This window comes from Mesoplodon mirus, assembly GCF_964341445.2.
Source record: "Mesoplodon mirus genome assembly, chromosome: 19".
In the NCBI taxonomy this organism is placed as follows: Eukaryota; Metazoa; Chordata; class Mammalia; order Artiodactyla; family Ziphiidae; genus Mesoplodon; species Mesoplodon mirus.
In genome coordinates this window covers 26,999,845-27,016,195 of record NC_138995.1, presented here as the reverse complement: position 1 = coordinate 27,016,195, position 16,351 = coordinate 26,999,845, and the positions used below count along the sequence as shown (strand labels likewise).

The following is a 16,351-nucleotide window of genomic DNA, read 5'->3' as shown; positions in this document are numbered from 1 at the left end:
TTTACACATCCAAGAAGCACAACGAATTCCAAGTAATATAAGCTCAAAGAAATCCATGCCTAGAGGGCTTCCCTGGTGGCTCAGTGGTTGAGAGTCCGCCTGCCGATGCAGGGGACGTGGGTTTGTGCCCCGGTCTGGGAAGATCCCACGTGCCGCGGAGCGGCTGGGCCCGTGAGCCATGGCCACTGAGCTTGCGCATCTGGAGCCTGTGCTCCACAACGGGAGAGGCCACAACAGTGAGAGGCCTGTGTAACGCAAAAAAAAAAAAAAGTAATCCATGCCTAGAAACAACATGAATCAAGTTGTTAAAAGAAATAAATCTTAGCAGCAGCAAGAGGGGCAACTTATCATATACAAGGGAGCCTTGAAAAAAATTAATAGCTATGGAAGCCAGAAAGTAGTGGGACGGCATATTCAGTGTTGAAGAAAAAGTAATGTCAATCAGAAATCCTTTATTTGACAAAACTATCCTTCAATTATAAAGGAAAAATTAAGATTTTCTCAGATAAACAAAAGCTGAGGTAATTCATTGCTAACAGTCCTGCCCTAATAGGAAATAATAGAGGGACTTTCCTGGTGGCACAGTGGTTAAGACTCTGCCGCGCTACCAATGCAGGGGGCCTGGGTTCGATCCCTGGTCAGGGAAGTAGAACCCACATGCATGCCGCAACTAAGAGTTTGCATGCCGCAACTAAGGAGACCGCGAGCCGCAACTAAGACCCAGCACAACCAAATAAATAAATACTTTTTTTACAAAAAAGGAAAGAAATAATAGAAACCCTTTGGGCTGAAATGAAGACACTATACAGTAACTTGAATCTGTATGAAAAAACAGAGCACCCGTAAAGGGACATAGGTAAATATAAAACACATTATGATTGTATTTTTTGCTTATATATAATCTTTTTATCTCCTACTTGGCTTAAAGGACAATTATTACATTAAACAATAACATCAAATCTTTTGATGGGCACACAATGTATAAAGATATTATTTGACAATAGCAGCACTCTGAAGGACGAAAGGAACAGAACTGTTTAGAGGAAAGTTTTGTATCTTACTGAACTTCAGTTGGTGTTAATTGGAACTACATTGTTTTGAGTTAAAAATGTTAATTTTAATACCCAAAGGAAAAAAAACCTCAAAAACATGTCAAAGTTAACAGCAAGGAAATTAAGATGATACACTAGAAAGATTTATTTAATACTAAAGGAGGGGACTTCTCTGGTGGTCCAGTGGTTAAGAATCCGCCTGCCAATGCAGGGGACATGGGTTCGAGCCCTGGTCCGGGAAGATCGCACATGCTGCAGAGCAACTAAGCCCGTGCGCCACAACTACTGAGCCTGTGCTCTAGAGCCCGCAAGCCACAACTACTGAGCCCGCACGCCACAACTACTGAGCCCGCACGCCACAACTACCAAAGCCCACGTGCCTAGAGCCCATGCTCCGCAACAAGAGAAGCCACCGCAATGAGAAACCCATGCACCACAACGAAGAGCAGCCCCCTCTTGCCGCAACTAGAGAAAGCCCGCACGCAGCAATGAAGATCCAATGTAGCCAAAAATAAATAAATAAATTAATTAAAGACAGAACAAAACAAAAATAACACTAAAGGAGGCAGTAATGGAGGAATGGAGATGCAAAACAGACATACGACATATAGAAAAACTAAGCAAAAGAGCATGGGTAAATCCTACCTTAGCAGTAATTATGTCAAATGTAAATAAATTAAATACTCCAATTAAAGGGCAGAAATGGTCAAAATGGATTTTTAAAAAATAATCCAATTATATGCTGTCTAAAGGAGACACACTTTAGATTTTTTAAAAACACATATAACTTGAAAGTAAAAAATGAAAAAAGGTATGCCTTGCAAACCTTAACCAAAAGAGTACTACAATGACTATACTAATTTCAGACAAGATAGCCTTTAAGAAAAAAATTAATAGACAAAGATACTTTATAATAATAAAAAGGCCAATCCAACAGAAAGACATAACAATTATACACATACACACAATTAAAAACAGAGTCCCAAAACATATGAAGGGAGAATTAAAGGGAGAAACAGATAATTCAAAAATATAGCTGGAGGCTTCTATACCCCACTTTCAGTAATGTGTAGAGTCAACAATACTTTATTATAAACTTCAAAGTTGCTGAGAGCCTACATCTTAATTGTTCTCACCACAAAACATAAATGATAATTATATAACATGACAGAGATGTTAGCATAAAAAAACCTAACCTTCCAATTAATAAATTTCTTAAAAGTTCAAACTAAACCCAAAATAAACAGAAGGAAGGAAATAATAAAGGTTAGAGCTGCAATAAACTAAATGGAAGACTTGAATTACTAAAACCAGAAATTGAAAGAGAGGACATTACTACCAACATTACAGAACCAAGAAAGATTATGGGGTATCGTATAAAACAATCGTATGCTAACAAATTAGATAAGCTAGATGAAATAGACAAATTCCTAGAAAAACACAAACTACTGAATCTAACTCCAGAAGAAACAGAAAATCTCAACACAGCAATAACAAGTAGAGATACTGAATTAGTAAACAACATTTACCCACAAGAAAAAGCCCAAGACCAGAGGGATTCACTGAATTCTATGGAACATTTAAAGAATTAACACCAAACCTTCTCACAAAAATTAGAAGACTGGACACTTATCAACTCATTATATGAGGCCAATATTATCCTGATACCAAAACCGAAGACAACACAAGAAGACTACAGAACAATATCCCTTAGGAATACAGACACAAAAATGCTCACCAAATACTAGCAAACTGAATTCAGCGGCATATAAAAAGGAAGTGTATACAAAGACCAAGTGAGATTTATCCCAGGAAGGCAAGGTTTTTTAACATCCAAAAAATCAATTAACATAATATATCACACCAATAGAATAAAAAACAAAAACCACATGATCATCTCAATAGATGCAGACAGAAACATTTGACAAAATGCTTTAATGAAAAAACACCAAACAGGGACTTCCCTGGCAGTCCAGTGGTTAAGACTCTGAACTTCCACAGCAGGGGGCATAGGTTGCATCCCTGGGTCAGGGATCTAGGATCCTGTGTGCCTTGAGGCGCAACCAAACCCAAACCAAACCAAACCCATCACTCACTCACACACACACACACACACACACTCTCTCTCTCTCTCTCTCTCTCTCTCTCTCTCTCTCTCTCTCTCTCTCTCCCCCTCTCTCACACACCCCCCCCCCAAACTAACTAGGAAACCCCCCTCAATGTGAAATATAACTATAAAAAACCCACAGCTAACATCATAGTTAATTCTGAAACACTGGATACTTTCCTCCTAAATCAGGAACAAGATAAGGCTGTCTGCTCTCACCACTTCTATCCAACTTTAGACTGGAGGTTCATGACTTGTACAAAATATCTAACAATAAGCATAACGAAAGAAGTGCAAACATCACTGAAAGAAATCAGAGCCCTAAAGAAATGGGTAAATATCTCAGATTTATGAATTGAAAGGCTTAATATTGTTAAAATGGCACTATTCCCCCAAATGATCTAGACTCTACATAATCCTTATCAAAATCTCACTGGGCTATGTAATTTATTTGCAGAAATTGACAAGATGACCCTAAAATTCTTATGAAAATTCAAGGGATGCAGAATGACCAAAACTATCTTGAAAAAGTACAGCAAAGTTGGAGAACTCACACTTCCCAATTTTTAAAGTTACTAAAGGGACTTCCCTGGTGGCGCAGTGGTTAAGACTCTGTGCTCCCAACGCAGGGGGCCCGGGTTCGCTCCCTGGTCAGGGAACTAGATCCCACATGCATGCCGCAACTAAGAATTCGCATGCCACAACTAAGGACCCTGCCTGCCGCAACCAACACCTGGTGCAACCAAATAAATAAGTAAATAAATATTAAAAAAAAAAAGTTACTAAAAAGCGACAGTAATCAAGACAGTGTGGTACTGGCATAAGGATAGACAAGATCAATGGAATAGAACTAAGAGCCCAAAAATAAACTCATATATTATGTGTAACTGATCTTTTAGAAGACAATTCCACAGGGACAGACCAGTCTCTTCAACAAATGGTGTTAGGATAAATGAATATTCACATGCAAAACTATGCTTTTGGGATCCTGTCTCACACCACATACAAAAAAATTACCTCAAACAGATCTCACACATATTTTATGTAGTATATATAGTACTTTGGACTTAAAAACCACTGGATTACCTTAGATGCTGTCACTTTTAATCATTCAACCCCTTTTCCTCAAATCAACAATTATCCATTCAATCCAATTCCAATATTAAACAGTCATTTTCAAGCATGCTCTTCTTACCCTGCACAAGCTTGTAAACAGGCCAACATTGTCGCCAGAGTTTCTGGAGGAAGCTGAGCACTTTTGGGCTGATCTTTCTCTGGTGCAAGTCCACCCAAAATAGAAGGACACCGTCTCTTTAAAAAAGTCATACAAGCCTGGATAAAAGGCTCCTGGAAAAGAGAAAGTCTCTCTGTATTTGAAATTCATCATTAATTGCTTTCAGATAAGACTAAGCACTACGACTAAAATCCAGAATACAATAACATCTTCATTGCCACTTTCTTCAGCTATCTTGACCATCAAAAATTAAAAGCAGTAATAAACAGACAAATCCTTACCCCGTGCTCTCGAATTTTATCTGTGAGCCACTTGTCAAGTTTGAGGTATTCACGACGTGAAGCAAGTGCAGCAAGGTCAATAACAAAGGCAAATGGAGTACCATTTAGCAGCATTGACAAGGCCTAAAGAAAAAGGATATTAGAAACTACGAGTCAAGCAACTGAGTAGCTTTTCTGTCCTATTTTCTGTTTCCAGTTTTTATTTTCACAAACTAGTCTAAATAAAACATACTGCTAATATTTTCTTAGTCATAATTTTTTAAACAGCTTAGTAGAAATCAATGGTAACACTTGTCCCTACTTAAAATAAGATCACATTTCAAAGACAAACACATGACTTTACCTTCAAAATAAACTTTACCCTGTGTTTTTTCAAATAATTTAACCTAAAGCAAAGCAAAACACAAAAGCGTGAAAAATTATCCTTACCCATGTTTAAAAATCTAAACTCAGGCTTACTCTAACCTAAGTACAACTACAACACCATTACCAGTGATCAAGGACATCAAGAATCAGACTATTTGTCAAAAGACCCTGTTAATGCTAACGAAATCTGCAAAAGGGTTGAAAGCCAACCAGTTTCTCCAAAAATTGTATCTCACAGATTACATCTGAAGTCAATTATCACTTGCTTTAAAACAGCCTTACAAATATCACAGAAGACCAAACAAAATTCAGTGAAATGTAAATGAAAACATTTTTACATTTCTAAAACCACTCTTCTTCTGATCTCTTTCTACATACAAGGAAAAATTCTAAATCTCAACCATTCTAGCTAAGAGTTAGTCACATGTGAATTATTCCTAAAGCACCTATGTTACATAAAAATGTTATTTTTTATCATTAATAAATAAAAAACGTTAATCTGTCCCTCCAAGCTCACCTTCAAGTCCTGGGCCACATCAAGTATTCGAGACAATTTGGCCTGGTCATACTGCTCCCCTCGCATGTACCATTCTGCCATTGCATGCATGATAAGTTGGCGGATTGAGGGAGACTGTCCCTAAGAAAAGAAAAAGGAGGGTTAAATAGCACCACTACTGACCATTTTGATAGGCTGTTGCAAATGCTATTGCAAATGCTGATTTTACTTGTATTTATGTAAAACTGAGGTGTATCAGTGCAGACAACAAAGCTCAAGCCTCAAGCATTGATTACAGTGACTTTTTTTTTCTTTTGTGGGAAAGCAGTTTTTTCCTTATTTCCCAAATGAAGCCTACCCCCAAAACCCTGGGGTCATATAGTCACACACAACAAATTTATTTGTCCTATAAAAGTCTGCCTATACATTTTCAAAGCCGAAGTATGATGAGAATATGAGGATGCATCAAGTTTATATGGTCCCTTAAATTAAATCACAAATCACGGGCTTATAAAAACAAAACAGTTTAAGGTAATCATCTCTCATGCTGCACAGGGTACTATTTTATCAGTATTTCTGAGACTAGAGTTTGTACATTCTAAATCTAGCTATTTTCACAAATGATCAAGCTCATTTTTCGTAATTATTCAATTTCTTTTTTTAGCAGAAAACAGCCTGTCTTTGATGACTTATCTAAAGGTGTGCAGTTGAATGGTAACTTAGAAAATGTTTCTCACAGAAGCAACAGCAAGGCAATTAAGTATCACTGTCTAAATCACTTTCCAGTAACTGTCTTAGACTGACAGAAAGTCCTAGTGAAACAAGTATCTAACCAGGAGTGGAGATACAAGTCCTTCCACTCTGCCCTTGCCACCTCACAGATGTGGTGAGAAAAGCCTAAGAATGTCTGGGCTACAAACTTTTGGTTAAATGTTTGATAAGCATTACTATCATGCGATTTGAGTCTCTAGAAATGGAGTTGGTCTGACTGAAAAGCATGCAACCAAGGCTGAAGTTTTTCATTTATAAAGTCTTACCTGAATTTTTAAAAGCACTTGTTTATAACAAACTACAGCAGGAATATCTTAAAAAGGGAAGGGGCAGTTGATATAAAGGGGAAGATGACTGCTTTTTCTTAAAGCTTCTACATATATCTTTATTTAAAATGTAGGCTATGGGGGGGGAATCAATGGACAAAAGAGTATTTGTCAAATATATTCTACAAAATTGGCAAGGGGGGGGCAGGAGTACAAGGGCTTGAAATCTCAGCAGGAACCAAAATAAAATTTAAATGCTGGATTTGGATAAAACAAAATTATGTCAAACTGCTTTATGATCTTCTTCAATTTACTGTTAAAAAGTGAAATGAGAACCTACTGGTTCTATGATAAATGATTAAGCTCTTTACTGCTATCGAAAGGATACTGGTACACTAGCAATACAGACCTTTCATAATACTGATTTTTTTTTAACTGTCTTGCCTCCTTGTTCTTTCAAGTTTTATACTTTAATGCCCACATGATGCTAAAAGATAAAGTAAGTTTTATAGAGTGTGACTTTTTCAGAATGTCAAAATTCCAAGATTGACAATTTCTCTAGGTGAACATCATCAAAACAATGTCAATTATGCAGAAACAGAATCACAGATGTAGAAAACAAACTTGCAATTACCAAGTGGGGGAAGGGGAGGGTGGGGTGGGATGAACTGGGAGATTGGGATTCACATATACACACTACTATGTATAAAACAGATAACTAATGAGAACCTACTGTACAAAAACTCTACTCAATGCTCTGTGGTGACCTAAATGGGAAGGAAATCTAAAAAAGAGTGGATAGGGCTTTCCTGGTGGCGCAGTGGTTGAGAATCCACCTGCCAATGCAGGGGACATGGGTTCGAGCCCTGGTCCAGGAAGATCCCACATACCGGGCGCAACTAAGCCTGTGCGCCACAACTACTGAGCCTGTGCTCTGGAGCCCATGAGCCACAACTACTGAGCCCGCGTGCTGCAACTACTGAAGCCCGCACACCTAGAGCCCGTGCTCCACAGGAAGAGAAGCCACAGCAATGAGAAGCCCGCGCACCGCAACGAAGAGTAGCCGCCTCTCACCACAACTAGAGAAAGCCCACGCGCAGCAACGAAGACCCAATGCAGCCAAAAATTAAAATAAATTTAAAAAAATTAAAAATAAAAGTGGATACACGTATACATATAACTGATTGACTTTGCTGCACAGCAGAAACCAACACAACATTGTAAAGCAACTATACTCTACTCCAATAAAAATTAATAAAAAAAGAAATGTTGGGACTTCCCTGGTGGTCCAGTGGTTAGGACTCCATGCTCCCAATGCAGGGGGACTGGGTTTGATTCCTGGTCAGGGAACTAGATCCCCCAATGCCACAACTAAGACCCTGCATGCCACAACTAAAGATCCCACATGCTGCAACTTAAACCCGGCACAGTCAAATTAAAAAAAAGAAAGAAAGAAAGAATGTCCATTATGGGGTGGGGGGAGATAAACTGGAAGGTTGGGATTCACATATACACACTACTATATATAAAACAGATAACTAATAAGGACCTACTGTATAGCACAGGGAACTCTACTCAATACTCTGTAATGGCCTATATGGAAAATGAATCTGAAAAAGAGTGGATACATGTATATGTAATAACAGATTCACTTTGCTATACACCTGAAACTAACACAACATTGCAAATCAACTATATCCCAATAAAAATTTTTAAAAAAAAAGAATGTCAGTAATTAAGACAAAGAAATGGTCATATCTTACCTGCCCATGCCATGCATAGTGCAAAATTATAGCTGAGTTAGGGTGGTTTCCAAGGAAAATTGGCATCAGAGTGGAGATGAGTTCATGGCGCAAGGTGTGCCAGGAGGTGTTGATTTGTAGTAAGGCCAATACCAGCATGTCTGGACAGTGTTTGATAGGGAAGCTGAAGAGTTGTTTGACTTGCTCATATTGCCCTACCTCTGCAAGCCTCAGGAGAGATTCAATCAAATCCAAGCTCTTCCTAACAAGAATGGAAGTAAGATACTCTATCAATGAAAATCTAAGTACACAAAATTCTTTTTCCAAATAAGCGATACCAGCTATCAAGACAAAACCAAGTTGTTGTCATCTTTTAATATTTGAAAAATATTTAAATTGGTGCTGTTCATCTCAAATATATAATGCTGGTATGCTTTCAAACTAATTTCAAAGGCAGTCCAAATTAAGAGAATACATGATGAAGGGGAGCAGACACGACTGACCATGTGCATAACCATGGACCGCCTTACCCAAGAGCTACCATCAAAAACTTTTGTGATTAGAGTACAAAATAAAAACAAATAATAGCAGTTTAGAAACAGTCAAAAATCCAACACAAATATAGATATAATTATATATAAGAAAAATTCTACATAAAAATACAGCCTGACACAACACTGTAAATCAACTATACTTCAATTAAAAAAAAAAAAAAGCCCAAACACTTTGGTCACACCAAGTTTTTACTTAGGTGCACAATGCCCCCTATGAATTATTCAAGAAGCTAAATGTGGTTGACTTCAATCAAGCCTCAAGGTTTTTTGTTTTTTGTTTTTTTGTGTGCGGGCCTCTCACTGTTGTGGCCTCTCCCGTTGCGGAGCACAGGCTCCAGACACACAGGCTCAGCGGCCATGGCTCACGGGCCCAGCCGCTCCGCAAGCCTCAAGGTTTTGCTACCCTTAGTCCATGAAAACTATGGGGATAGGGATCAAATTAAACACCATGAGAAAATAGACACCCCATACCACAGGGTAGACTATAGGATAACTGATCCTACTTCTCCATTAAATCGATGGCCAACAATGATATTTAAGAAAGAAAAAAAAAGAGAGAGAAGAAAGACTTACAGCATAAAAGAAACTATGTGGACCTTGTTTGGACTCTCAATCATACAAACTGTTAAAAAGCATTCTTGAGACAATTAGGGAAACCTGAATATATAGCTACATTAAGGAATTATTAAATGTATATGACATTTCAATTTTATAAAATGGAAAGAGGCCTTTATCTGTTAAAATAAAATAAAATGAAGACATACTGCCGTACACATTAGACTTAACAGGAGAAAAAAAAATCAATCGTGTACATCCAATGTTGGCTAGCACCTGGGAAAGGACACACTTCAGAACAAACCACTGCTTCGGTCAATCTTTCAGAACAGGGATCAGCAAACTACATCCACAAGCCAAATCTCACCCACTGCCTATTTCTGTAAATACTGTTTTGTTGGAACAGAGCCACACCCATATTTACATTGTGCTACAATTAAAAGAATTAAGTAGTCGCTACAGAGACCATCTGGCCTGTAAAGCCCTTTACAGAAAGTTTACCATCCTTTGTTTTTTAAGATGTGTCCCAGGGGGGCTTCCCTGGTGGCACAGTGGTTGAGAGTCCACCTGCCAATGCAGGGGGCACGGGTTCGTGCCCCGGTCTGGGAGGATCCCACATGCCGCGGAGCGGCTGGGCCCGTGAGCCATGGCCGCTGAGCCTGCACGTCCGGAGCCTGTGCTCCGCAAGGGGAGAGGCCACGACAGTGAGAGGCCCGCGTACCGCAAAAAAAAAAAAAAAAAAAAAGATGTGTCCCAGGGGAGTATGGTTGGAAAAAATGGAAGAAACATAAAGTAGATGTCTTTGGGGACCAATCCAGTCCATGCCCCCTCTGCATAGCTGTGGGTGTATTATAACAGTGATGGAAGTACTTTTACCATCCTTATCTCACATCCCCAGAGAGGAGTTAGTTCCAGAAGAAACCAACTGAGCCAGTCAGATTCTCCAGCAGAAATTTTGAATTGAAACTCAGCGAAAATAGACAATTCAGCTTAAAGTTTTAGATTTCATGCGTTGGCCATTTTGAGCCACTTACAAAAGCAAGCAAGCAAATCTACAGAGAGAAGAAAGGGATTTAACATTAAGGGAGAAGTAAAAACCTCCTTCTAACATTTGATTGTTACAGAAAATATACAATGGCAGACATTACAAGAGGAAAGATGTATGTAGTGATAAGGAGACTAAATATAGATTTTCATCCACCAACACCCTACTATATAAAAATTTAGGGTAAGTAGGCTTACTAAAAATACTGTTTCGTTTAAACCTTTTAACTACGTAGTTGGCTCACTATTAATCTTATAATTCAAAAAAGTATAAGTGACCCTTTCAAGAAAAGCTAGATAAAGAATGTTTACCATGTGGCAATTTCTCGATTGTCATCCTCTGGTGGTGCTTTCAGAATATCAGTGGCAACAGTATGACATGGGTAGTCGGCAAAACAGAAGATCTCTGGATTTATAAGGGAATGCTGAATGAAGGAGAGCTGGAACAAGAGAAAAAAGTCCTTACTACCATAAATGACTGTGAATGTTATAAAAATGTGAAACATTTTCACTGGGCTAATCTCAATCTTAATCTTAATTCTCACTCATCAGAATGAAATTTCCCTTTAAAATCTTAATTACTCGATCTTTCAAAACCACATACAAGTCAGACAAATGAAAGGTGCATGGTGAGGTGACCTTGGAGACAAACATCATTAAACTATTGGAAAAACAGTTTGATTGCTACACTTCAGCTGAGTCTGACTGGTACTAAACTATAATAATGTTCCTTCAAAACTTATCAGAGTCTGCTTTTCTGAGCAATGCAAAACAAATTCTACATTAAAAGAATATTTTAATCAATGGATAGACAGCACTATCTAAGCCATGATTCTTTGCCTCTTCTATAGCTAAACGTCATTCACTTACCTGGCCTTCTGCATGTTTCCAAGGTCTGTATATGAGGTCTACAGGGAACACTTCCATACCCAGACCCCTTTGAATGCCATACACTACATTATGAAGTCCTTTACTGTCACGAATTTGAAATCCAGGATGGTCCAGTTCGTAAGTTACTTCCTTGAAATTCAAACTTGGGTTCTAAAAAAGAAAAGCATTTCAAAGTTTAATGAAAAGGGACTTCCCTGGTAGTACAGTGGTTAAGAACCCGCCTGCCAATGCAGGAGACACAGGTTCAATCTCTGGTCTGGGAAGATCCCACATGCTGTGGAGCAACTAAGCCCATACACCACAATTACTGAGCCCACGAGCCACAACTACTGAAGCCCGCGCGCCGCAACTACTGAGCCCACGTGCAGCAACTACTGAAGCCTGAGCGCTCTAGGATCCTCGTGCCGCAACTACTGAAGCCCACGCAGCTAGAGCCTGTGCTCCGCAACAAGAGAAGCCACCGCGAATGAGAAGCCCGCGCACCGCAACAAAGAGTAGCCCCCGCTCTCTGAAACTAGAGAAAGCCCACGCACAGCAACGAAGAACCAACGCAGCCAAAAAAAAGTTTAATGAACAAAAGTGTACGTATTTTGATTGCTTTATCCAAAGAGCCATATTAAATCTGAAGTTCAATCAAGATGGTCTAATTATAGACTCAAAATCATCTAAATCTTTCTGGCATTTCCAAAGAGACTTGGAAAGGTAAATTCTTAATATTCAAAATAAACTGGCTCTACTAGCAAGCTACTCCAAGTTACCTTTCAGTTCACAACATACTTGTGAATATGTGAGTACATAAAGGGGAATTCTCTTCCCCTACTTTAGTCCAACGAACACTCCCATCCCAATATGGCAAACAGATAACGCTGCACTTAGTGCCTCGTCTTTACAGTAAGATTCCACTACCTTGGAACAAAGTTGCAAAGATAAATCAATTACCCCAAATATCAATCTTAATTAACAAGGACTTCCCAGGTGGTGCAGTGGTTAAGAATCCTCCGGCCAATGCAGGGGACATGGGGGTTTGATCCCTGGTCCGGGAGGATCCCACGTGCCACAGAGCAAATAAGCCCGTGTGCCACAACTACTGAGCCCACGTGCCACAACTACTGAAGCCCGCGCGCCTAGAGCCTGTGCTCCACAACAAGAGAAGACACCGCAATGAGAAGCCCGTGCACCGCAACGAAGAGTAGCCCCCGCTCGCCGCAACTAGAGAAAGCCTGTGCGCAGCAATGAAGACCCAATGCAGCCAAAAATAAATAAATTTATTTTTTTAAAAAATCTTAATTAACTAAAGATCTCCCCTAAAAGCATCCCAATGTATGCATCAGGAAAAGTGGTCTAGATTCTTTATGTCAAAATGACTAAAAATTCCATTCAAAAATGTTTTATGAAAAGGTATTCATAAAAGCAGTATGAGATTCCTTAAAGAAACACAAAGCAAAGGAAACACATTTAGAGAAGATAATTTACCAAACACTCTGCACCAAGCAATAAGAATATTTTGTGCTTGGGACTTCCCAGGTGGTCCAGTGGTTAAGACCCTGCGCTCCCGATGCCAGGGGCACAAGTTCGATCCCTGGTCGGGGAACTAAAACCCCGCATGCTGCACAGCGCGGCCAAAAAGAAAAGGGGGAAAGAAAAAAAAGAATATTTTGTGCTTGAAAGAAGAAAAGGCTGTGCACACTTCATAATTAAATCTCCAACCAAAGCATAATGTACAGTTTAGTTTTGCTCTAAGGTGACGCCTTTCAATCCATGAAAACTTTAATGCTTGCTTTGTATATGGTACAAAGAATAAACGTCAGTTGGGGTATTCACCCTAAGACAACAATGGCATTCAGAGGCAACATTTTTTTCTTTCTAAAATTTGTTTCAAGGACTGACTGTGACAGAATAAAACCATAAATATACTATTAAACAGCATTATCCTAGAGAGAGTTAAGTTTGGTAAATCCACAGGCGTGCCCCTATGGTTTCCTCCTCCCATCCTTGGAAGTAAAACAGAAAAATTATTAACCTGAAATTGTCCTCTGTTCACTTTCTACAAAAAATTGTACAGAAACTCAAATATACGAGAAAAAGGAAGATGAAAAGAGATTACTAATTCAACTATTCAAATCCACAGTGAAGGTGTTCAATTTATAGCCTTTGCACCCTCTGAAATCAAAACATAGGTTCAGGTAACATGGAAAACTGTCCTTGTCTGCAATTTTTTAAAAAAAGTTTTTCAATAGTGCAATAAAGTACAAAGATGAAACTGAGGGAAAAACATGTTTTCATATTTGCAAGACAACCACAGGTTAAAAACAAATCAGTAGGGACTTCCCTGAGGTACAGTGGTTAAGAGTCCACCTGCCAATGCAGGGTACACGGGTTTGAGCCCTGGTCCGGGAATATCCCACATGCCACAGAGCAACTAAGCCCGTGTGCCACAACTACTGAAGCCCGCACGCCTAGAGTCCGTGCTCCGCAACAAGAGAAGCCACCGCAGTGAGAAGCCTGTGCACCGCAACGAAGAGTAGCCCCTGCTCGCCGCAACTAGAGAAAGCCCATGCGAAGCAATGAAGACAAAAATAAATTACTTTTTTAAAAATTAAGAAAGAAAAAACCCAAACCAATTAGTAACTGGTTATCCTTAAGTGCTAAAACTGTGGTTTTATTTTGCTTTTCTTCCTTTTCACTCTCTAAGTTTTCTGCCATGATCACATGTTATTTTTTCCCCTCCTCTATTACTAAAGAGTAGGTCTGAACACCATAAACCCATCTACTATTAAGAAAAATAAAAAGAAAACACACTGATGCTGTTAGTAGTAAGGTCACACAGAGAACAGTATGATTCCCTGTTACTCAATTTTACTTATAAGTTACAAATGTAGGAAACTAAAAATGAGAAATAGCATAGACAAATGACCTGACACCTTATCAAGAATGTTATGGAAGTATGTATTTGTAGTCTTTAGTGTTACATTTTGTTCCTTGACATTTTATGAACAAGACTGAAAACACTACATCTTGATCTTGACTCCACTGTTCTCTCACTGACTAAATTTCATCACTCCCTTTTAATAACTACAAGTTTCACTTTTTTATGTTTTAACAGTTCAACATTTTAGGAGAGGTACGTTGTTTATCTGGGGACCAATTATTTAGTTTGTGGATATTTCAGAACTGAAAGTAGTCAGATAAGTATGGATTTTTATTATCCCTATAATAATATCCCATAAACAAAGTTGGCAGGGTTTTTGTTGCACCTTCCAGAAAACATCCAGAAGACATCCTTTCTCCTCAGTAATTCCTCATACAATCATTACTTTGTAACAAATTCATCCTCCTCAAAAAACCACACACTAACAACCTACCAAATCACCTCAGCAGTGCTACTCAGAATTGCATGGCAACAATTCATTATGAACAAAGCTAGACTTTGATTGCATACTATTTCCAGTACATAATTATCTCGGACCCTTCATTACTTTTGAAGTCAGAAATTATAAAACATTGCAGTTCTCATTCAGCTAGGCACTTTATTCATTAAAATTTCCTTTCTTTGGGCTACTTCATACTAACATCATAAATATATAACATTACATGTGTACTCACCAGTTCTTTGAGAACATCAATCAAGACTTCTACATTCCATGTGTGTGCCTGTGCTCCATCACTTTTATCTTTTCCATCACTCCAGATCCCACTGCCAGGAGCAGAGATACTCTGTAGAAGTAAAATCTGAATTAAACAAAGCCAACTACTCAATGTGTTCGGCTCTGGTTGGTAGAACAATCGTACTGTAATTTAATAAATAAAATAAAGAGGGCAGGACATTAATTCACTTTGTAAAATAGTTTATTTCCACACCTACCTGTAATGGAATTCCATCTGTTAATCCTGAATGAGTTCGAGCCATCATTCCCAAAACCCTTGCAACCTGGGCAGCTGTGACCTCCCGAACACCAAACTGCATGATTATATTGCGACATTCTTCAATACTGAAACAGAAATTTAACTTCAGAAAAATGGTACCTTCAATACCAAAGTTAAGAAACACTCATATAGGGGCCTCCCTGGTGGCGCAGTGGTTGAGAGTCCGCCTGCCGATGCAGGGGATACGGGTTCGTGCCCCGGTCTGGGAGGATCCCATATGCCGCGGAGCGGCTGGGCCCGTGAGCCATGGCCGCTGAGCCTGCGCGTCCGGAGCCTGTGCTCCGCAACGGGAGAGGCCACAACAGTGAGAGGCCCGCGTAAGGAAAAAAAAAAAAAAAAAAAAAGAAACACTCATATAAAATGCACTTGAGTGAAGTCGCTAGAGTTTTACTAACACAGAAAGTAATAAGCTTCATTTCTTGTTACTTTCACATAGCTAAGAATGTAAAATCCACCTACTTAAGGAAATAGAAAAAGTTTAAAATACCGATGGAAGAAGGAAGTATGAGTTAACAGTAGTATCTACAAAGAGACAAAATTATCCTCCTCAATCTTCGGTATAAATCAAGTTATTCTTTAAAATACTGATAACTCAAGGGTTATTCTGATATGTACAAAGCCCTGAAAATGTATTTTAACTTTTTCACTTTGCATCAACAAAAGTTTTATGCCAGGCACATTTATACACACACAAGAAATACACTTTCAAACCTAAGTGGAAATGTGGTTTGTATGAGTTTTAAAAACATTAAATGTTACACTTAAAGCCAAAGCAAAGCACATTAATGCCCTTAATAACATATTCTCAGAAAAATATTAACAATCCACTATATCACAGTCCTATGTGCCACCATTAGGGTAAAACAACTTCCTTTTATGCCCCTGGCAGGTGAGGAAAATATTTGAGAGGCAGGGTATGAAAAGGGCAGAAAAGGAAGACTGTAGAAAATCAAGGTACAGCAAGGAAATTGAGGGTGGGAGCAGGGAACAGCACATTAGACATGATGGATGGGAAATGATGCACGTTCCATGAACACTTGCCTCAATGCCCTCCCTCTCAAAAGCTAA

At 38.9% G+C, this 16,351-nt stretch overlaps 1 protein-coding gene across 8 annotated transcripts in view; it reads right to left on the bottom strand.

Moving 5' to 3' along the window:
* Positions 1–16,351, bottom strand: part of CNOT1 (CCR4-NOT transcription complex subunit 1) — a 105,080-nt gene that overhangs the window by 44,549 nt on the left and 44,180 nt on the right. For all 8 annotated transcript variants that reach the window (XM_082607381.1, XM_082607380.1, XM_082607385.1 and 5 more), the window contains 8 exons: positions 15,222–15,348; positions 14,963–15,073; positions 11,339–11,509; positions 10,781–10,908; positions 8,337–8,577; positions 5,558–5,677; positions 4,675–4,797; positions 4,355–4,506 (listed from right to left, as the gene is read on the bottom strand). In XM_082607381.1, the coding sequence (XP_082463507.1) occupies positions 4,355–4,506; positions 4,675–4,797; positions 5,558–5,677; positions 8,337–8,577; positions 10,781–10,908; positions 11,339–11,509; positions 14,963–15,073; positions 15,222–15,348 (1,173 nt within the window). The remainder of the gene's footprint in view (positions 1–4,354; positions 4,507–4,674; positions 4,798–5,557; positions 5,678–8,336; positions 8,578–10,780; positions 10,909–11,338; positions 11,510–14,962; positions 15,074–15,221; positions 15,349–16,351) is intronic.